Genomic DNA, 23,132 nt, shown 5'->3' with positions numbered 1-23,132 from the left:
ATTTTCTCGGCGAGCTGAGCGCTTTTTCTGATTTGTGCCGCTCCCGTCACTCTGGTTAGGTTGGCATCGAAAAAAACGCTCTCGGGTGCTTTAGAGTGCCGAGTTTATCACTGCGCATGAAGAAATGACCACCTCCAACGTTTGGTTTATGTTTTATAAGCATTTTTAATTTTATTGCTTAAATCGCATTTTCTCGGCGAGCTGAGCGCTTTTTCTGAATTGTGCCGCTCCCGTAACTCTGGTTAGGTTGGCATCGAAAAAAACGCTCTCGGGTGCTTTAGAGTGCCGAGTTTATCACTGCGCATGAAGAAATGACCACTTCCAACGTTTGGTTTATGTTTTATAAGCATTTTTAATTTTATTGCTTAAATCGCATTTTCTCGGCGAGCTGAGCACTTTTTCTGAATTGTGCCGCTCCCGTCACTCTGGTTAGGTTGGCATCGAAAAAAACGCTCTCGGGTGCTCTAGAGTGCCGAGTTTATTACTGCGCATTAAGAAATGACCACCTCCAACGTTTGGTTTATGTTTTATAAGCATTTTTAATTTTATTGCTTAAATCGCATTTTCTCGGCGAGCTGAGCACTTTTTCTGAATTGTGCCGCTCCCGTCACTCTGGTTAGGTTGGCATCGAAAAAAACGCTCTCGGGTGCTTTAGAGTGCCGAGTTTATTACTGCGCATTAAGAAATGACCACCTCCAACGTTTGGTTTATGTTTTATAAGCATTTTTAATTTTATTGCTTAAATCGCATTTTCTCGGCGAGCTGAGCACTTTTTCTGAATTGTGCCGCTCCCGTCACTCTGGTTAGGTTGGCATCGAAAAAAACGCTCTCGGGTGCTTTAGAGTGCCGAGTTTATCACTGCGCATGAAGAAATGACCACCTCCAACGTTTGGTTTATGTTTTATAAGCATTTTTAATTTTATTGCTTAAATCGCATTTTCTCGGCGAGCTGAGCGCTTTTTCTGAATTGTGCCGCTCCCGTCACTCTGGTTAGGTTGGCATCGAAAAAAACGCTCTCGGGTGCTTTAGAGTGCCGAGTTATTCACTGCGCATGAAGAAATGTCCACCTCAAATGTTTGGTTTATGTTTAATAAGCATTTTTAATTTTATTGCTTAAATCGCATTTTCTCGGCGAGCTGAGCGCTTTTTCTGAATTGTGCCGCTCCCGTCACTCTGGTTAGGTTGGCATCGAAAAAAACGCTCTCGGGTGCTTTAGAGTGCCGAGTTATTCACTGCGCATGAAGAAATGACCACCTGAAACGTTTGGTTTATGTTTAATAAGCATTTTTAATTTTATTGCTTAAATCGCATTTTCTCGGCGAGCTGAGCACTTTTTCTGAATTGTGCCGCTCCCGTCACTCTGGTTAGGTTGGCATCGAAAAAAACGCTCTCGGGTGCTTTAGAGTGCCGAGTTTATTACTGCGCATTAGGAAATGACCACCTCCAACGTTTGGTTTATGTTTTATAAGCATTTTTAATTTTATTGCTTAAATCGCATTTTCTCGGCGAGCTGAGCGCTTTTTCTGAATTGTGCCGCTCCCGTCACTCTGGTTAGGTTGGCATCGAAAAAAACGCTCTCGGGTGCTTTAGAGTGCCGAGTTTATTACTGCGCATTAAGAAATGACCACCTCCAACGTTTGGTTTATGTTTTATAAGCATTTTTAATTTTATTGCTTAAATCGCATTTTCTCGGCGAGCTGAGCACTTTTTCTGAATTGTGCCGCTCCCGTCACTCTGGTTAGGTTGGCATCGAAAAAAACGCTCTCGGGTGCTTTAGAGTGCCGAGTTATTCACTGCGCATGAAGAAAAGACCACCTCCAACGTTTGGTTTATGTTTTATAAGCATTTTTAATTTTATTGCTTAAATCGCATTTTCTCGGCGAGCTGAGCACTTTTTCTGAATTGTGCCGCTCCCGTCACTCTGGTTAGGTTGGCATCGAAAAAAACGCTCTCGGGTGCTTTAGAGTGCCCAGTTTATCACTGCGCATGAAGAAATGACCACCTCCAACGTTTGGTTTATGTTTTATAAGCATTTTTAATTTTATTGCTTAAATCGCATTTTCTCGGCGAGCTGAGCGCTTTTTCTGAATTGTGCCGCTCCCGTCACTCTGGTTAGGTTGGCATCGAAAAAAACGCTCTCGGGTGCTTTAGAGTGCCGAGTTATTCACTGCGCATGAAGAAATGACCACCTCCAATGTTTGGTTTATGTTTAATAAGCATTTTTAATTTTATTGCTTAAATCGCATTTTCTCGGCGAGCTGAGCGCTTTTTCTGAATTGTGCCGCTCCCGTCACTCTGGTTAGGTTGGCATCGAAAAAAAACGCTCTCGGGTGCTTTAGAGTGCCGAGTTATTCACTGCGCATGAAGAAATGACCACCTCCAACGTTTGGTTTATGTTTAATAAGCATTTTTAATTTTATTGCTTAAATCGCATTTTCTCGGCGAGCTGAGCACTTTTTCTGAATTGTGCCGCTCCCGTCACTCTGGTTAGGTTGGCATCGAAAAAAACGCTCTCGGGTGCTTTAGAGTGCCGAGTTTATTACTGCGCATTAAGAAATGACCACCTCCAACGTTTGGTTTATGTTTTATAAGCATTTTTAATTTTATTGCTTAAATCGCATTTTCTCGGCGAGCTGAGCACTTTTTCTGAATTGTGCCGCTCCCGTCACTCTGGTTAGGTTGGCATCGAAAAAAACGCTCTCGGGTGCTTTAGAGTGCCGAGTTTATTACTGCGCATTAAGAAATGACCACCTCCAACGTTTGGTTTATGTTTTATAAGCATTTTTAATTTTATTGCTTAAATCGCATTTTCTCGGCGAGCTGAGCACTTTTTCTGAATTGTGCCGCTCCCGTCACTCTGGTTAGGTTGGCATCGAAAAAAACGCTCTCGGGTGCTTTAGAGTGCCGAGTTTATTACTGCGCATTAAGAAATGACCACCTCCAACGTTTGGTTTATGTTTTATAAGCATTTTTAATTTTATTGCTTAAATCGCATTTTCTCGGCGAGCTGAGCACTTTTTCTGAATTGTGCCGCTCCCGTCACTCTGGTTAGGTTGGCATCGAAAAAAACGCTCTCGGGTGCTTTAGAGTGCCGAGTTATTCACTGCGCATGAAGAAATGACCACCTCCAACGTTTGGTTTATGTTTAATAAGCATTTTTAATTTTATTGCTTGAATCGCATTTTCTCGGCGAGCTGAGCACTTTTTCTGAATTGTGCCGCTCCCGTCACTCTGGTTAGGTTGGCATCGAAAAAAACGCTCTCGGGTGCTTTAGAGTGCCGAGTTTATCACTGCGCATGAAGAAATGACCACCTCCAACGTTTGGTTTATGTTTTATAAGCATTTTTAATTTTATTGCTTAAATCGCATTTTCTCGGCGAGCTGAGCACTTTTTCTGAATTGTGCCGCTCCCGTCACTCTGGTTAGGTTGGCATCGAAAAAAACGCTCTCGGGTGCTTTAGAGTGCCGAGTTTATCACTGCGCATGAAGAAATGACCACCTCCAACGTTTGGTTTATGTTTTATAAGCATTTTTAATTTTATTGCTTAAATCGCATTTTCTCGGCGAGCTGAGCGCTTTTTCTGAATTGTGCCGCTCCCGTCACTCTGGTTAGGTTGGCATCGAAAAAAACGCTCTCGGGTGCTTAGAGTGCCGAGTTTATTACTGCGCATTAAGAAATGACCACCTCCAACGTTTGGTTTATGTTTTATAAGCATTTTTAATTTTATTGCTTAAATCGCATTTTCTCGGCGAGCTGAGCACTTTTTCTGAATTGTGCCGCTCCCGTCACTCTGGTTAGGTTGGCATCGAAAAAAACGCTCTCGGGTGCTTTAGAGTGCCGAGTTTATTACTGCGCATTAAGAAATGACCACCTCCAACGTTTGGTTTATGTTTTATAAGCATTTTTAATTTTATTGCTTAAATCGCATTTTCTCGGCGAGCTGAGCACTTTTTCTGAATTGTGCCGCTCCCGTCACTTGGCATCGAAATAAACGCTCTCGGGTGCTTTAGAGTGCCGAGTTATTCACTGCGCATGAAGAAATGACCACCTCCAACGTTTGGTTTATGTTTAATAAGCATTTTTAATTTTATTGCTTAAATCGCATTTTCTCGGCGAGCTGAGCACTTTTTCTGAATTGTGCCGCTCCCGTCACTCTGGTTAGGTTGGCATCGAAAAAAACGCTCTCGGGTGCTTTAGAGTGCCGAGTTTATTACTGCGCATTAAGAAATGACCACCTCCAACGTTTGGTTTATGTTTTATAAGCATTTTTAATTTTATTGCTTAAATCGCATTTTCTCGGCGAGCTGAGCACTTTTTCTGAATTGTGCCGCTCCCGTCACTCTGGTTAGGTTGGCATCGAAAAAAACGCTCTCGGGTGCTTTAGAGTGCCGAGTTTATTACTGCGCATTAAGAAATGACCACCTCCAACGTTTGGTTTATGTTTTATAAGCATTTTTAATTTTATTGCTTAAATCGCATTTTCTCGGCGAGCTGAGCACTTTTTCTGAATTGTGCCGCTCCCGTCACTCTGGTTAGGTTGGCATCGAAAAAAACGCTCTCGGGTGCTTTAGAGTGCCGAGTTTATTACTGCGCATTAAGAAATGACCACCTCCAACGTTTGGTTTATGTTTTATAAGCATTTTTAATTTTATTGCTTAAATCGCATTTTCTCGGCGAGCTGAGCACTTTTTCTGAATTGTGCCGCTCCCGTCACTCTGGTTAGGTTGGCATCGAAAAAAACGCTCTCGGGTGCTTTAGAGTGCCGAGTTATTCACTGCGCATGAAGAAATGACCACCTCCAACGTTTGGTTTATGTTTAATAAGCATTTTTAATTTTATTGCTTGAATCGCATTTTCTCGGCGAGCTGAGCACTTTTTCTGAATTGTGCCGCTCCCGTCACTCTGGTTAGGTTGGCATCGAAAAAAACGCTCTCGGGTGCTTTAGAGTGCCGAGTTTATCACTGCGCATGAAGAAATGACCACCTCCAACGTTTGGTTTATGTTTTATAAGCATTTTTAATTTTATTGCTTAAATCGCATTTTCTCGGCGAGCTGAGCACTTTTTCTGAATTGTGCCGCTCCCGTCACTCTGGTTAGGTTGGCATCGAAAAAAACGCTCTCGGGTGCTTTAGAGTGCCGAGTTTATCACTGCGCATGAAGAAATGACCACCTCCAACGTTTGGTTTATGTTTTATAAGCATTTTTAATTTAATTGCTTAAATCGCATTTTCTCGGCGAGCTGAGCGCTTTTTCTGAATTGTGCCGCTCCCGTCACTCTGGTTAGGTTGGCATCGAAAAAAACGCTCTCGGGTGCTTAGAGTGCCGAGTTTATTACTGCGCATTAAGAAATGACCACCTCCAACGTTTGGTTTATGTTTTATAAGCATTTTTAATTTTATTGCTTAAATCGCATTTTCTCGGCGAGCTGAGCACTTTTTCTGAATTGTGCCGCTCCCGTCACTCTGGTTAGGTTGGCATCGAAAAAAACGCTCTCGGGTGCTTTAGAGTGCCGAGTTTATTACTGCGCATTAAGAAATGACCACCTCCAACGTTTGGTTTATGTTTTATAAGCATTTTTAATTTTATTGCTTAAATCGCATTTTCTCGGCGAGCTCTTTTTCTGAATTGTGCCGCTCCCGTCACTCTGGTTAGGTTGGCATCGAAAAAAACGCTATCGGGTGCTTTAGAGTGCCGAGTTATTCACTGCGCATGAAGAAATGACCACCTCCAACGTTTGGTTTATGTTTAATAAGCATTTTTAATTTTATTGCTTAAATCGCATTTTCTCGGCGAGCTGAGCACTTTTTCTGAATTGTGCCGCTCCCGTCACTCTGGTTAGGTTGGCATCGAAAAAAACGCTCTCGGGTGCTTTAGAGTGCCGAGTTTATTACTGCGCATTAAGAAATGACCACCTCCAACGTTTGGTTTGTGTTTTATAAGCATTTTTAATTTTATTGCTTAAATCGCATTTTCTCGGCGAGCTGAGCACTTTTTCTGAATTGTGCCGCTCCCGTCACTCTGGTTAGGTTGGCATCGAAAAAAACGCTCTCGGGTGCTTTAGAGTGCCGAGTTTATTACTGCGCATTAAGAAATGACCACCTCCAACGTTTGGTTTATGTTTTATAAGCATTTGTAATTTTATTGCATAAATCGCATTTTCTCGGCGAGCTCTTTTTCTGAATTGTGCCGCTCCCGTCACTCTGGTTAGGTTGGCATCGAAAAAAACGCTATCGGGTGCTTTAGAGTGCCGAGTTATTCACTGCGCATGAAGAAATGACCACCTCCAACGTTTGGTTTATGTTTAATAAGCATTTTTAATTTTATTGCTTAAATCGCATTTTCTCGGCGAGCTGAGCACTTTTTCTGAATTGTGCCGCTCCCGTCACTCTGGTTAGGTTGGCATCGAAAAAAACGCTCTCGGGTGCTTTAGAGTGCCGAGTTTATTACTGCGCATTAAGAAATGACCACCTCCAACGTTTGGTTTGTGTTTTATAAGCATTTTTAATTTTATTGCTTAAATCGCATTTTCTCGGCGAGCTGAGCACTTTTTCTGAATTGTGCCGCTCCCGTCACTCTGGTTAGGTTGGCATCGAAAAAAACGCTCTCGGGTGCTTTAGAGTGCCGAGTTTATTACTGCGCATTAAGAAATGACCACCTCCAACGTTTGGTTTATGTTTTATAAGCATTTTTAATTGTATTGCTTAAATCGCATTTTCTCGGCGAGCTGAGCACTTTTTCTGAACTGTGCCGCTCCCGTCACTTGGCATCGAAAAAAACGCTCTCGGGTGCTTTAGAGTGCCGAGTTATTCACTGCGCATGAAGAAATGACCACCTCCAACGTTTGGTTTATGTTTTATAAGCATTTTTAATTTTATTGCTTAAATCACATTTTCTCGGCGAGCTGAGTGCTTTTTCTGAATTGTGCCGCTCCCGTCACTCTGGTTAGGTTGGCATCGAAAAAAACGCTCTCGGGTGCTTTAGAGTGCTGAGTTTATTACTGCGCATTAAGAAATGACCACCTCCAACGTTTGGTTTATGTTTTATAAGCATTTTTAATTTTATTGCCTAAATCGCATTTTCTCGGCGAGCTGAGCGCTTTTTCTGAATTGTGCCGCTCCCGTCACTCTGGTTAGGTTGGCATCGAAAAAAACGCTCTCGGGTGCTTTAGAGTGCCGAGTTTATTACTGCGCATTAAGAAATGACCACCTCCAACGTTTGGTTTATGTTTTATAAGCATTTTTAATTTTATTGCTTAAATCGCATTTTCTCGGCGAGCTGAGCACTTTTTCTGAATTGTGCCGCTCCCGTCACTCTGGTTAGGTTGGCATCGAAAAAAACGCTCTCGGGTGCTTTAGAGTGCCGAGTTTATTACTGCGCATTAAGAAATGACCACCTCCAACGTTTGGTTTATGTTTTATAAGCATTTTTAATTTTATTGCTTAAATCGCATTTTCTCGGCGAGCTGAGCACTTTTTCTGAATTGTGCCGCTCCCGTCACTCTGGTTACGTTGGCATCGAAAAAAACGCTCTCGGGTGCTTTAGAGTGCCGAGTTTATTACTGCGCATTAAGAAATGACCACCTCCAACGTTTGGTTTATGTTTTATAAGCCTTTTTAATTTTATTGCTTAAATCGCATTTTCTCGGCGAGCTGAGCACTTTTTCTGAATTGTGCCGCTCCCGTCACTCTGGTTAGGTTGGCATCGAAAAAAACGCTCTCGGGTGCTTTAGAGTGCCGAGTTTATTACTGCGCATTAAGAAATGACCACCTCCAACGTTTGGTTTATGTTTTATAAGCATTTTTAATTTTATTGCTTAAATCGCATTTTCTCGGCGAGCTGAGCACTTTTTCTGAATTGTGCCGCTCCCGTCACTCTGGTTAGGTTGGCATCGAAAAAAACGCTCTCGGGTGCTTTAGAGTGCCGAGTTATTCACTGCGCATGAAGAAATGACCACCTCCAACGTTTGGTTTATGTTTAATAAGCATTTTTAATTTTATTGCTTGAATCGCATTTTCTCGGCGAGCTGAGCACTTTTTCTGAATTGTGCCGCTCCCGTCACTCTGGTTAGGTTGGCATCGAAAAAAACGCTCTCGGGTGCTTTAGAGTGCCGAGTTTATCACTGCGCATGAAGAAATGACCACCTCCAACGTTTGGTTTATGTTTTGTAAGCATTTTTAATTTTATTGCTTAAATCGCATTTTCTCGGCGAGCTGAGCACTTTTTCTGAATTGTGCCGCTCCCGTCACTCTGGTTAGGTTGGCATCGAAAAAAACGCTCTCGGGTGCTTTAGAGTGCCGAGTTTATCACTGCGCATGAAGAAATGACCACCTCCAACGTTTGGTTTATGTTTTATAAGCATTTTTAATTTTATTGCTTAAATCGCATTTTCTCGGCGAGCTGAGCGCTTTTTCTGAATTGTGCCGCTCCCGTCACTCTGGTTAGGTTGGCATCGAAAAAAACGCTCTCGGGTGCTTAGAGTGCCGAGTTTATTACTGCGCATTAAGAAATGACCACCTCCAACGTTTGGTTTATGTTTTATAAGCATTTTTAATTTTATTGCTTAAATCGCATTTTCTCGGCGAGCTGAGCACTTTTTCTGAATTGTGCCGCTCCCGTCACTCTGGTTAGGTTGGCATCGAAAAAAACGCTCTCGGGTGCTTTAGAGTGCCGAGTTTATTACTGCGCATTAAGAAATGACCACCTCCAACGTTTGGTTTATGTTTTATAAGCATTTTTAATTTTATTGCTTAAATCGCATTTTCTCGGCGAGCTGAGCACTTTTTCTGAATTGTGCCGCTCCCGTCACTCTGGTTAGGTTGGCATCGAAAAAAACGCTCACGGGTGCTTTAGAGTGCCGAGTTTATTACTGCGCATTAAGAAATGACCACCTCCAACGTTTGGTTTATGTTTTATAAGCATTTTTAATTTTATTGCTTAAATCGCATTTTCTCGGCGAGCTGAGCACTTTTTCTGAATTGTGCCGCTCCCGTCACTCTGGTTAGGTTGGCATCGAAAAAAACGCTCTCGGGTGCTTTAGAGTGCCGAGTTATTCACTGCGCATGGAGAAATGACCACCTCCAACGTTTGGTTTATGTTTTATAAGCATTTTTAATTTTATTGCTTAAATCGCATTTTCTCGGCGAGCTGAGCACTTTTTCTGAATTGTGCCGCTTCCGTCACTCTGGTTAGGTTGGCATCGAAAAAAACGCTCTCGGGTGCTTTAGAGTGCCGAGTTTATTACTGCGCATTAAGAAATGACCACCTCCAACGTTTGGTTTATGTTTTATAAGCATTTTTAATTTTATTGCTTAAATCGCATTTTCTCGGCGAGCTGAGCACTTTTTCTGAATTGTGCCGCTCCCGTCACTCTGGTTAGGTTGGCATCGAAAAAAACGCTCTCGGGTGCTTTAGAGTGCCGAGTTATTCACTGCGCATGAAGAAATAACCACCTCCAACGTTTGGTTTATGTTTTATAAGCATTTTTAATTTTATTGCTTAAATCGCATTTTCTCGGCGAGCTGAGCACTTTTTCTGAATTGTGCCGCTCCCGTCACTCTGGTTAGGTTGGCATCGAAAAAAACGCTCTCGGGTGCTTTAGAGTGCCGAGTTTATCACTGCGCATGAAGAAATGACCACCTCCAACGTTTGGTTTATGTTTTATAAGCATTTCTAATTTTATTGCTTAAATCGCATTTTCTCGGCGAGCTGAGCGCTTTTTCTGAATTGTGCCGCTCCCGTCACTCTGGTTAGGTTGGCATCGAAAAAAACGCTCTCGGGTGCTTTAGAGTGCCGAGTTATTCACTGCGCATGAAGAAATGACCACCTCCAATGTTTGGTTTATGTTTAATAAGCATTTTTAATTTTATTGCTTAAATCGCATTTTCTCGGCGAGCTGAGCGCTTTTTCTGAATTGTGCCGCTCCCGTCACTCTGGTTAGGTTGGCATCGAAAAAAACGCTCTCGGGTGCTTTAGAGTGCCGAGTTATTCACTGCGCATGAAGAAATGACCACCTCCAACGTTTGGTTTATGTTTAATAAGCATTTTTAATTTTATTGCTTAAATCGCATTTTCTCGGCGAGCTGAGCACTTTTTCTGAATTGTGCCGCTCCCGTCACTCTGGTTAGGTTGGCATCGAAAAAAACGCTCTCGGGTGCTTTAGAGTGCCGAGTTTATTACTGCGCATTAAGAAATGACCACCTCCAACGTTTGGTTTATGTTTTATAAGCATTTTTAATTTTATTGCTTAAATCGCATTTTCTCGGCGAGCTGAGCACTTTTTCTGAATTGTGCCGCTCCCGTCACTCTGGTTAGGTTGGCATCGAAAAAAACGCTCTCGGGTGCTTTAGAGTGCCGAGTTTATTACTGCGCATTAAGAAATGACCACCTCCAACGTTTGGTTTATGTTTTATAAGCATTTTTAATTTTATTGCTTAAATCGCATTTTCTCGGCGAGCTGAGCACTTTTTCTGAATTGTGCCGCTCCCGTCACTCTGGTTAGGTTGGCATCGAAAAAAACGCTCTCGGGTGCTTTAGAGTGCCGAGTTTATTACTGCGCATTAAGAAATGACCACCTCCAACGTTTGGTTTATGTTTTATAAGCATTTTTAATTTTATTGCTTAAATCGCAATTTCTCGGCGAGCTGAGCACTTTTTCTGAATTGTGCCGCTCCCGTCACTCTGGTTAGGTTGGCATCGAAAAAAACGCTCTCGGGTGCTTTAGAGTGCCGAGTTATTCACTGCGCATGAAGAAATGACCACCTCCAACGTTTGGTTTATGTTTAATAAGCATTTTTAATTTTATTGCTTGAATCGCATTTTCTCGGCGAGCTGAGCACTTTTTCTGAATTGTGCCGCTCCCGTCACTCTGGTTAGGTTGGCATCGAAAAAAACGCTCTCGGGTGCTTTAGAGTGCCGAGTTTATCACTGCGCATGAAGAAATGACCACCTCCAACGTTTGGTTTATGTTTTATAAGCATTTTTAATTTTATTGCTTAAATCGCATTTTCTCGGCGAGCTGAGCACTTTTTCTGAATTGTGCCGCTCCCGTCACTCTGGTTAGGTTGGCATCGAAAAAAACGCTCTCGGGTGCTTTAGAGTGCCGAGTTTATCACTGCGCATGAAGAAATGACCACCTCCAACGTTTGGTTTATGTTTTATAAGCATTTTTAATTTTATTGCTTAAATCGCATTTTCTCGGCGAGCTGAGCGCTTTTTCTGAATTGTGCCGCTCCCGTCACTCTGGTTAGGTTGGCATCGAAAAAAACGCTCTCGGGTGCTTAGAGTGCCGAGTTTATTGTTCTATTGTTTAATAGGTACATAGAAACCCTTAAGGCAGAGACGGGACAGACGCTCGTTCATGTCAAGACGGAACATACTTTATTGTGCTCTCCCCCCAGCAACATACAACCCTCACAACGGTTCCTACCCCGCCTATCACTACATCCCCCTTTCTCAATGGGAAATAAACTTTGTGTCGAAAATTAGTACAACAGATTATTTCCTCAACAACAAGCTGAAAAAGGTGAAATGTTTTACAACTCAATACCATCCCAATATATGAACCCAGTGGCAACAACTTAACTATTAAATAATTGGTATTACCAAATCTGACAGCCCAGACCCTGAAGTTAAACATGTGAACTCAAGTAACATAATCTTTAAGGTACTCTGGGGTCTTCCCGACGCGAGAAGGATAGCGTCTCTCAGATTCTGGTGAACCAGAGAGTACAACAGGAGAGACCGGTCCTTTCAGAGTCTCTGTAGAGTTGCTTTCCCCCATATCAGGGACAGTGATGTGTGGTTCTGGAGCCACAGGTGTGCGTGAGAGATGATACCTGTTTCGCCGGAGATTTCCCCCAGATGTTTCGACGATGTAGGATCTTGGTGTGTTCGCTGTGGACACTACAGTACCTCTCTGTTGCATGTCCTTGACCCACACATGGTCTCCAGGTTGTAAGGCAGGCAATGTGTGAGCTCTATGTCGTTTGTCAAAATTCAGTTTTTGTTTTTGTCTGTAGCTCTGCTCCTTCCTCTTCACATCTTCCAAATCCGCTCCTTTCGGATCTAGCTGAGAGGGAATGACCGGAACAGTAGTACGTATTTTACGCCCCATTAGCAGTTCAGTTGGACTACAACCATTTGCTAAAGGTGCGGCACGGTAAGCCATTAAAGCTAAGTAGGGATCACTGGACTTTTTTAGTAGACTTTTGACAGTCCTTATTGCCCGCTCCACCTCCCCATTACTCTGTGGGAAATGTGGACTGGATGTGACATGTGAAAACCCCCACATCCGTGCAAACCTTCTGAACTCTTCAGATGCAAATTGCGGACCATTATCTGAGCGTACAACCTCAGGGATACCATGTCGAGCAAAAATAGATTTACAGTGGGTAATCACAGCGTCCGAAGTTGTACACGAAAGCTTGGCTACCTCACAAAACCGTGAAAAGTAATCTACAACCGCAAGATACTGGTTTTTACCGAACTGAAACAAATCTACCCCGACTGTACACCATGGTCTTGAAGGAAACTCAGTTCCTAACATTGTCTCTCTGTTGTTAACTCGCTCACGGGCACATGTGTCACACTTCTCAATGAGTTGCTTTAAATCTTTGCTAAGACCTGGCCACCACACAGATTGTTTAGCACGTTCCCTGCACTTGGTAATTCCTAAGTGACCTTCGTGAAGTTTGTTTAGCATGTCATCTCTGAGTGTTTTTGGAATGACCAGCCTACAGCCTAATAACAACAACCCATTCTGAACAGTCAGTTCACCTGCAAAAGGGAAATATGGCATAAAAGTCTTTTCAATCGAAAACTTGTCTGGCCAACCACTTACACAGAACTGCTTAAGCTGTCGCAAAATGTCATCTTTGTCCTGATGAGACTGAATCTCTTTAAGTCTCTTCTCAGTTGCAGGGAGGCTGTCCACTACGGCGTCGGCGTAGAGGTTGATCTCCTCCTCCCGTAATCTGTCCTCCGAAGACGTCACCGGTGCTCTTGATAGAACATCAGCCGTTGCGATTTCTTTGCCCGCCACATGGGATATGGTGAATGAAAATCTCATGAGACGCATTTTCAGGCGTTGTATACGTGGAGGTAGTTCGTCCAGATTTCTCGCGCCCAGCAGAGGGACTAGAGGTTTGTGGTCAGTTTGAATGTGAAAGTCCTTTCCAATCAAAAACTCTGCAAACCTCTCACATGCCCACGTTGTGGCTAGCGCTTCCTTCTCAATTTGCGCGTAGCGCTGCTCGGTGGTGCTCAATGCGCGTGATGCATACGCCACTGGTTTCCAGTCCATACTGCTTGTTTTCTGCAACAATACAGCACCCAGTCCATAAGAAGATGAATCTGCTGAGACTAGCGTATCAGCTGAAGGATCATACAATGCCAGCCCAGGAGGTGTTGTCAAGTCTATTTTTATGCTTTCAAAAGCCTGAATCTGCTGAGGTCCCCATGACCACATGTTTGTTTTTCTTAACAGATCTCTGAGTGGACGTGTCTTTTCTGCTAAGTGTGGCAAAAACTTTCCCAAGTGATTTGCCATTCCCAGAAATCTTCTCACCTCGGAAATGTTGGTCGGTTCCTTCATGGCTTTCACCGCATTTAATTTCTCTGGGTCGGGGCTAACTCCAGTTGCCTGAATGATCTGACCCAGGAACTTGATTTTAGTCTTTGAAAACTCACACTTATCATTAAGTGTCACGCCCGCGTCCCGTAGACGTGTGAGAGCTTCCCTCAGTCTTTTGTCGTGCTCTATCTGATCCACTCCCCAGATGAGGACGTCATCCATCTGACACACCACTCCCTCCAGGCCTTCTAGGATTTGCTGCATGCGTTTCTGAAAGTGTTCTGGTGCTGAAGATAGTCCAAAGCACAGTCGATTGTAGCAATAGCGACCAAAAGGAGTGATAAAGGTTGTGAGCAGTGATGAGTCTTTTGAAAGAGGAATCTGCCAGAAACCTGCATTGGCATCTAGTTTTGAAAAGACCTTGGCACCTGAAAGCTGTCCAAGCGTGTTTTCAACTGAAGGTAGCTGGTGCCTTTCTCTCAAAACAGACTTATTTAGTTGAGTGAGGTCTGAACATATTCTCACTCTGTCACGTGCGGGCTTGGGAACCACCACCATAGGTGCACACCATTCTGTAGGCTGCTCCACCTTGGAGATGACTCCTTGTTGCTCCATACGAGAAAGTTCCTCTTTAACCTTTGGCAGTAAAGGGATAGAAATGCGTCGTGGAGTTGAAACGGAGAATGGTTGTGCTTCTGGTTTAAGTACAATATGGTATTCTCCTTTCATGATTCCAAGCCCTGTGAATAGCTCTGGAAATTCCTGCTTGATTGTCTCTTTATTGTCCAAAGTAGCTGTATCAAGCCTAGCCACTAGCTGTAATGCAGTGGCTGCTTGTCTGCTCAGTAAAGCTGTACTTAGTCCTTCAACCACATAAATGTCCTCCATTATGCTTTTGTCTCTTCTTTTGAGAGTCGCCGAAAACTTGCCTTTAACCTTTAACTGCGACCTGCCTGGCCCCATCAGCACTTTTCTGGTTTGCTTTAGTTCTTTGAATTGTCCTTTTACATACATGCCAGCTGGAACTGCTGTCACATCCGCGCCTGTGTCAATTTTAAACACAGCGTTAGACTTGTCCATTTCTATTTCTGTCATCCACGGATCTGAAGATTCACAAGCCAATGAACCCAAAAATGAAATATCCTCTGAAGAAAAATCCTCTAATCTTTCTAGATTGACCTCATACATTTTCGTGGACCTGCACATTCTAGCAAAATGTCCCTTCTTCTTGCAATTATTGCATGAGGCATCTTTAGCCGGGCATTGCTGATAAGCGTGACCTTTTGTGTCTCCACATCTTGTGCATGGTTTGGCTTTGGTGGAAAATCCTGGTTTCCACTGCATTTTGTTTTGTTTGGGTCTGGCGCCCCCTTGTGGTTTGATGCGTACACTATCAAGGTGAGTATTAACGACGTCTCCCTTGAAGTTCGTTTTCAGCATTTCTTGTTGTTTCTTGACCATTTCACTCTGTTTGGCTTTTGTAACTGCTTTTTCTAATGTAAGTTCTGGATCCAGTTGCAACAGTTCTGACAAACGCTTGTCTCGAAGTCCAACTACAAGCCTATCTCTGACCATCTCATCGTGTAGTTGTCCATATCCACAGTGTTCAGCTAAACAATGAAGCGCGGTGATAAAGCTGTCTGCCGACTCGCCTATCTCTTGCTGCCGCTGATTAAACTTAGCTCTTTCAAAAATTATATTTCTCCGAGCTACAAAGTGAGCATCCAGTCTCTGCGTGACTCTGCCGTACTCACTCATTTGTTCTGGGGTGAGGTGGAGGGAAACCAAAATGTCCTCCGCTTCTTCTCCCATACTGTAGATTAGTGCATTCACTTGGTTCTCCTCCGCTTGAGTTTCCAAACCTGATGCGATGCGAAACCTCTCAAAGCGTTTTATCCATTTGGGCCAGTCTTCTGCCTTGAACGTGAATTTTTCCGGTGGCATTACTTGATATTGCGCCATCTTTTCGAGCCTCGTTGTTTTCTTCCTCGTCTCCCTTAGCGTTAGCTCCTGCCTAGCCGTGCTAGCGGACTGAAGTTACTTTTATCACTTTCAACGTCCTGTCTTGCTTGGGACTTACTCTAGTCCAGTAGTCTCTTCGCTTCGACACTTTTGGATCCCACTTCTGACACCATGTTCTATTGTTTAATAGGTACATAGAAACCCTTAAGGCAGAGACGGGACAGACGCTCGTTCATGTCAAGACGGAACATACTTTATTGTGCTCTCCCCCCAGCAACATACAACCCTCACAACGGTTCCTACCCCGCCTATCACTACATTTATTACTGCGCATTAAGAAATGACCACCTCCAACGTTTGGTTTATGTTTTATAAGCATTTTTAATTTTATTGCTTAAATCGCATTTTCTCGGCGAGCTGAGCACTTTTTCTGAATTGTGCCGCTCCCGTCACTCTGGTTAGGTTGGCATCGAAAAAAACGCTCTCGGGTGCTTTAAAGTGCCGAGTTTATTACTGCGCATTAAGAAATGACCACCTCCAACGTTTGGTTTATGTTTTATAAGCATTTTTAATTTTATTGCTTAAATCGCATTTTCTCGGCGAGCTGAGCACTTTTTCTGAATTGTGCCGCTCCCGTCACTCTGGTTAGGTTAACATCGAAAAAAACGCTATCGGGTGCTTTAGAGTGCCGAGTTATTCACTGCGCATGAAGAAATGACCACCTCCAACGTTTGGTTTATGTTTAATAAGCATTTTTAATTTTATTGCTTAAATCGCATTTTCTCGGCGAGCTGAGCACTTTTTCTGAATTGTGCCGCTCCCGTCACTCTGGTTAGGTTGGCATCGAAAAAAACGCTCTCGGGTGCTTTAGAGTGCCGAGTTTATTACTGCGCATTAAGAAATGACCACCTCCAACGTTTGGTTTGTGTTTTATAAGCATTTTTAATTTTATTGCTTAAATCGCATTTTCTCGGCGAGCTGAGCACTTTTTCTGAATTGTGCCGCTCCCGTCACTCTGGTTAGGTTGGCATCGAAAAAAACGCTCTCGGGTGCTTTAGAGTGCCGAGTTTATTACTGCGCATTAAGAAATGACCACCTCCAACGTTTGGTTTATGTTTTATAAGCATTTTTAATTTTATTGCTTAAATCGCATTTTCTCGGCGAGCTGAGCACTTTTTCTGAATTGTGCCGCTCCCGTCACTTGGTATCGAAAAAAACGCTCTCGGGTGCTTTAGAGTGCCGAGTTATTCACTGCGCATGAAGAAATGACCACCTCCAACGTTTGGTTTATGTTTTATAAGCATTTTTAATTTTATTGCTTAAATCGCATTTTCTCGGCGAGCTGAGCACTTTTTCTGAATTGTGCCGCTCCCGTCACTCTGGTTAGGTTGGCATCGAAAAAAACGCTCTCGGGTGCTTTAGAGTGCCGAGTTTATTACTGCGCATTAAGAAATGACCACCTCCAACGTTTGGTTTATGTTTTATAAGCATTTTTAATTTTATTGCTTAAATCGCATTTTCTCGGCGAGCTGAGCACTTTTTCTGAATTGTGCCGCTCCCGTCACTCTGGTTAGGTTGGCATCGAAAAAAACGCTCTCGGGTGCTTTAGAGTGCCGAGTTTATCACTGCGCATGAAGAAATGACCACCTCCAACGTTTGGTTTATGTTTAATAAGCATTTTTAATTTTATTGCTTAAATCGCATTTTCTCGGCGAGCTGAGCACTTTTTCTGAATTGTGCCGCTCCCGTCACTCTGGTTAGGTTGGCATCGAAAAAAACGCTCTCGGGTGCTTTAGAGTGCTGAGTTTATTACTGCGCATTAAGAAATGACCACCTCCAACGTTTGGTTTATGTTTTATAAGCATTTTTAATTTTATTGCTTAAATCGCATTTTCTCGGCGAGCTGAGCACTTTTTCTGAATTGTGCCGCTCCCGTCACTCTGGTTAGGTTGGCATCGAAAAAAACGCTCACGGGTGCTTTAGAGTGCCGAGTTTATTACTGCGCATTAAGAAATGACCACCTCCAACGTTTGGTTTATGTTTTATAAGCATTTTTAATTTTATTGCTTAAATCGCATTTTCTCGGCGAGCTGAGCACTTTTTCTGAATTGTGCCGCTCCCGTCACTCTGGTTAGGTTGGCATCGAAAAAAACGCTCTCGGGTGCTTTAGAGTGCCGAGTTATTCACTGCGCATGAAGAAATGACCACCTCCAATGTTTGGTTTATGTTTAATAAGCATTTTTAATTTTATTGCTTAAATCGCATTTTCTCGGCGAGCTGAGCGCTTTTTCTGAATTGTGCCGCTCCCGTCACTCTGGTTAGGTTGGCATCGAAAAAAACGCTCTCGGGTGCTTTAGAGTGCCGAGTTTATTACTGCGCATTAAGAAATGACCACCTCCAACGTTTGGTTTATGTTTTATAAGCATTTTTAATTTCATTGCTTAAATCGCATTTTCTCGGCGAGCTGAGCACTTTTTCTGAATTGTGCCGCTCCCGTCACTCTGGTTAGGTTGGCATCGAAAAAAACGCTCTCGGGTGCTTTAGAGTGCCGAGTTTATTACTGCGCATTAAGAAATGACCACCTCCAACGTTTGGTTTATGTTTTATAAGCATTTTTAATTTTATTGCTTAAATCGCATTTTCTCGGCGAGCTGAGCACTTTTTCTGAATTGTGCCGCTCCCGTCACTCTGGTTAGGTTGGCATCGAAAAAAACGCTCACGGGTGCTTTAGAGTGCCGAGTTTATTACTGCGCATTAAGAAATGACCACCTCCAACGTTTGGTTTATGTTTTATAAGCATTTTTAATTTTATTGCTTAAATCGCATTTTCTCGGCGAGCTGAGCACTTTTTCTGAATTGTGCCGCTCCCGTCACTCTGGTTAGGTTGGCATCGAAAAAAACGCTCTCGGGTGCTTTAGAGTGCCGAGTTATTCACTGCGCATGGAGAAATGACCACCTCCAACGTTTGGTTTATGTTTTATAAGCATTTTTAATTTTATTGCTTAAATCGCATTTTCTCGGCGAGCTGAGCACTTTTTCTGAATTGTGCCGCTCCCGTCACTCTGGTTAGGTTGGCATCGAAAAAAACGCTCTCGGGTGCTTTAGAGTGCCGAGTTTATTACTGCGCATTAAGAAATGACCACCTCCAACGTTTGGTTTATGTTTTATAAGCATTTTTAATTTTATTGCTTAAATCGCATTTTCTCGGCGAGCTGAGCACTTTTTCTGAATTGTGCCGCTCCCGTCACTCTGGTTAGGTTGGCATCGAAAAAAACGCTCTCGGGTGCTTTAGAGTGCCGAGTTATTCACTGCTTATGAAGAAATGACCACCTCCAACGTTTGGTTTATGTTTTATAAGCATTTTTAATTTTATTGCTTAAATCGCATTTTCTCGGCGAGCTGAGCACTTTTTCTGAATTGTGCCGCTCCCGTCACTCTGGTTAGGTTGGCATCGAAAAAAACGCTCTCGGGTGCTTTAGAGTGCCGAGTTTATCACTGCGCATGAAGAAATGACCACCTCCAACGTTTGGTTTATGTTTTATAAGCATTTTTAATTTTATTGCTTAAATCGCATTTTCTCGGCGAGCTGAGCGCTTTTTCTGAATTGTGCCGCTCCCGTCACTCTGGTTAGGTTGGCATCGAAAAAAAACGCTCTCGGGTGCTTTAGAGTGCCGAGTTATTCACTGCGCATGAAGAAATGACCACCTCCAATGTTTGGTTTATGTTTAATAAGCATTTTTAATTTTATTGCTTAAATCGCATTTTCTCGGCGAGCTGAGCGCTTTTTCTGAATTGTGCCGCTCCCGTCACTCTGGTTAGGTTGGCATCGAAAAAAACGCTCTCGGGTGCTTTAGAGTGCCGAGTTATTCACTGCGCATGAAGAAATGACCACCTCCAACGTTTGGTTTATGTTTAATAAGCATTTTTAATTTTATTGCTTAAATCGCATTTTCTCGGCGAGCTGAGCACTTTTTCTGAATTGTGCCGCTCCCGTCACTCTGGTTAGGTTGGCATCGAAAAAAACGCTCTCGGGTGCTTTAGAGTGCCGAGTTTATTACTGCGCATTAGGAAATGACCACCTCCAACGTTTGGTTTATGTTTTATAAGCATTTTTAATTTTATTGCTTAAATCGCATTTTCTCGGCGAGCTGAGCGCTTTTTCTGAATTGTGCCGCTCCCGTCACTCTGGTTAGGTTGGCATCGAAAAAAACGCTCTCGGGTGCTTTAGAGTGCCGAGTTTATTACTGCGCATTAAGAAATGACCACCTCCAACGTTTGGTTTATGTTTTATAAGCATTTTTAATTTTATTGCTTAAATCGCATTTTCTCGGCGAGCTGAGCACTTTTTCTGAATTGTGCCGCTCCCGTCACTCTGGTTAGGTTGGCATCGAAAAAAACGCTCTCGGGTGCTTTAGAGTGACGAGTTTATTACTGCGCATTGAGAAATGACCACCTCCAACGTTTGGTTTATGTTTTATAAGCATTTTTAATTTTATTGCTTAAATCGCATTTTCTCGGCGAGCTGAGCACTTTTTCTGAATTGTGCCGCTCCCGTCACTCTGGTTAGGTTGGCATCGAAAAAAACGCTCTCGGGTGCTTTAGAGTGCCGAGTTTATTACTGCGCATTAAGAAATGACCACCTCCAACGTTTGGTTTATGTTTTATAAGCATTTTTAATTTTATTGCTTAAATCGCATTTTCTCGGCGAGCTGAGCGCTTTTTCTGAATTGTGCCGCTCCCGTCACTCTGGTTAGGTTGGCATCGAAAAAAACGCTCTCGGGTGCTTTAGAGTGCCGAGTTTATCACTGCGCATGAAGAAATGACCACCTCCAACGTTTGGTTTATGTTTTATAAGCATTTTTAATTTTATTGCTTAAATCGCATTTTCTCGGCGAGCTGAGCGCTTTTTCTGAATTGTGCCGCTCCCGTAACTCTGGTTAGGTTGGCATCGAAAAAAACGCTCTCGGGTGCTTTAGAGTGCCGAGTTTATCACTGCGCATGAAGAAATGACCACTTCCAACGTTTGGTTTATGTTTTATAAGCATTTTTAATTTTATTGCTTAAATCGCATTTTCTCGGCGAGCTGAGCACTTTTTCTGAATTGTGCCGCTCCCGTCACTCTGGTTAGGTTGGCATCGAAAAAAACGCTCTCGGGTGCTCTAGAGTGCCGAGTTTATTACTGCGCATTAAGAAATGACCACCTCCAACGTTTGGTTTATGTTTTATAAGCAATTTTAATTTTATTGCTTAAATCGCATTTTCTCGGCGAGCTGAGCACTTTTTCTGAATTGTGCCGCTCCCGTCACTCTGGTTAGGTTGGCATCGAAAAAAACGCTCTCGGGTGCTTTAGAGTGCCGAGTTATTCACTGCGCATGAAGAAATGACCACCTCCAACGTTTGGTTTATGTTTTATAAGCATTTTTAATTTTATTGCTTAAATCGCATTTTCTCGGCGAGCTGAGCACTTTTTCTGAATTGTGCCGCTCCCGTCACTCTGGTTAGGTTGGCATCGAAAAAAACGCTCTCGGGTGCTTTAGAGTGCCGAGTTTATCACTGCGCATGAAGAAATGACCACCTCCAACGTTTGGTTTATGTTTTATAAGCATTTCTAATTTTATTGCTTAAATCGCATTTTCTCGGCGAGCTGAGCGCTTTTTCTGAATTGTGCCGCTCCCGTCACTCTGGTTAGGTTGGCATCGAAAAAAACGCTCTCGGGTGCTTTAGAGTGCCGAGTTATTCACTGCGCATGAAGAAATGACCACCTCCAATGTTTGGTTTATGTTTAATAAGCATTTTTAATTTTATTGCTTAAATCGCATTTTCTCGGCGAGCTGAGCGCTTTTTCTGAATTGTGCCGCTCCCGTCACTCTGGTTAGGTTGGCATCGAAAAAAACGCTCTCGGGTGCTTTAGAGTGCCGAGTTATTCACTGCGCATGAAGAAATGAACACCTCCAACGTTTGGTTTATGTTTAATAAGCATTTTTAATTTTATTGCTTAAATCTTATTTTCTCGGCGAGCTGAGCACTTTTTCTGAATTGTGCCGCTCCCGTCACTCTGGTTAGGTTGGCATCGAAAAAAACGCTCTCGGGTGCTTTAGAGTGCCGAGTTTATTACTGCGCATTAAGAAATGATCACCTCCAACGTTTGGTTTATGTTTTATAAGCATTTTTAATTTTATTGCTTAAATCGCATTTTCTCGGCGAGCTGAGCACTTTTTCTGAATTGTGCCGCTCCCGTCACTCTGGTTAGGTTGGCATCGAAAAAAACGCTCTCGGGTGCTTTAGAGTGCCGAGTTTATTACTGCGCATTTGGTTTATGTTTTATAAGCATTTTTAATTTTATTGCTTAAATCGCATTTTCTCGGCGAGCTGAGCACTTTTTCTGAATTGTGCCGCTCCCGTCACTCTGGTTAGGTTGGCATCGAAAAAAACGCTCTCGGGTGCTTTAGAGTGCCGAGTTTATTACTGCGCATTAAGAAATGACCACCTCCAACGTTTGGTTTATGTTTTATAAGCATTTTTAATTTTATTGCTTAAATCGCATTTTCTCGGCGAGCTGAGCACTTTTTCTGAATTGTGCCGCTCCCGTCACTCTGGTTAGGTTGGCATCGAAAAAAACGCTCTCGGGTGCTTTAGAGTGCCGAGTTATTCACTGCGCATGAAGAAATGACCACCTCCAACGTTTGGTTTATGTTTAATAAGCATTTTTAATTTTATTGCTTGAATCGCATTTTCTCGGCGAGCTGAGCACTTTTTCTGAATTGTGCCGCTCCCGTCACTCTGGTTAGGTTGGCATCGAAAAAAACGCTCTCGGGTGCTTTAGAGTGCCGAGTTTATCACTGCGCATGAAGAAATGACCACCTCCAACGTTTGGTTTATGTTTTATAAGCATTTTTAATTTTATTGCTTAAATCGCATTTTCTCGGCGAGCTGAGCACTTTTTCTGAATTGTGCCGCTCCCGTCACTCTGGTTAGGTTGGCATCGAAAAAAACGCTCTCGGGTGCTTTAGAGTGCCGAGTTTATCACTGCGCATGAAGAAATGACCACCTCCAACGTTTGGTTTATGTTTTATAAGCATTTTTAATTTTATTGCTTAAATCGCATTTTCTCGGCGAGCTGAGCGCTTTTTCTGAATTGTGCCGCTCCCGTCACTCTGGTTAGGTTGGCATCGAAAAAAACGCTCTCGGGTGCTTAGAGTGCCGAGTTTATTACTGCGCATTAAGAAATGACCACCTCCAACGTTTGGTTTATGTTTTATAAGCATTTTTAATTTTATTGCTTAAATCGCATTTTCTCGGCGAGCTGAGCACTTTTTCTGAATTGTGCCGCTCCCGTCACTCTGGTTAGGTTGGCATCGAAAAAAACGCTCTCGGGTGCTTTAGAGTGCCGAGTTTATTACTGCGCATTAAGAAATGACCACCTCCAACGTTTGGTTTATGTTTTATAAGCATTTTTAATTTTATTGCTTAAATCGCATTTTCTCGGCGAGCTGAGCACTTTTTCTGAATTGTGCCGCTCCCGTCACTCTGGTTAGGTTAACATCGAAAAAAACGCTATCGGGTGCTTTAGAGTGCCGAGTTATTCACTGCGCATGAAGA

The 23,132-nt window shown here is 42.9% G+C and overlaps 1 protein-coding gene across 1 annotated transcript; it reads right to left on the bottom strand.

Moving 5' to 3' along the window:
• Positions 1-11,354: 11,354 nt before the first annotated feature.
• Positions 11,355-15,817, bottom strand: LOC133145621 (uncharacterized protein K02A2.6-like). Its single transcript, XM_061269275.1, has one exon. It carries the CDS (start codon positions 15,531-15,533, stop codon positions 11,643-11,645), a length of 3,891 nt encoding a protein of 1,296 aa, XP_061125259.1. The 5' UTR covers positions 15,534-15,817; the 3' UTR covers positions 11,355-11,642.
• Positions 15,818-23,132: the final 7,315 nt, after the last annotated feature.

This window comes from Syngnathus typhle, linkage group LG2, assembly GCF_033458585.1.
Source record: "Syngnathus typhle isolate RoL2023-S1 ecotype Sweden linkage group LG2, RoL_Styp_1.0, whole genome shotgun sequence".
NCBI classification, from domain to species: Eukaryota; Metazoa; Chordata; class Actinopteri; order Syngnathiformes; family Syngnathidae; genus Syngnathus; species Syngnathus typhle.
This window is presented reverse-complemented; position numbering and strand designations above follow the sequence as displayed.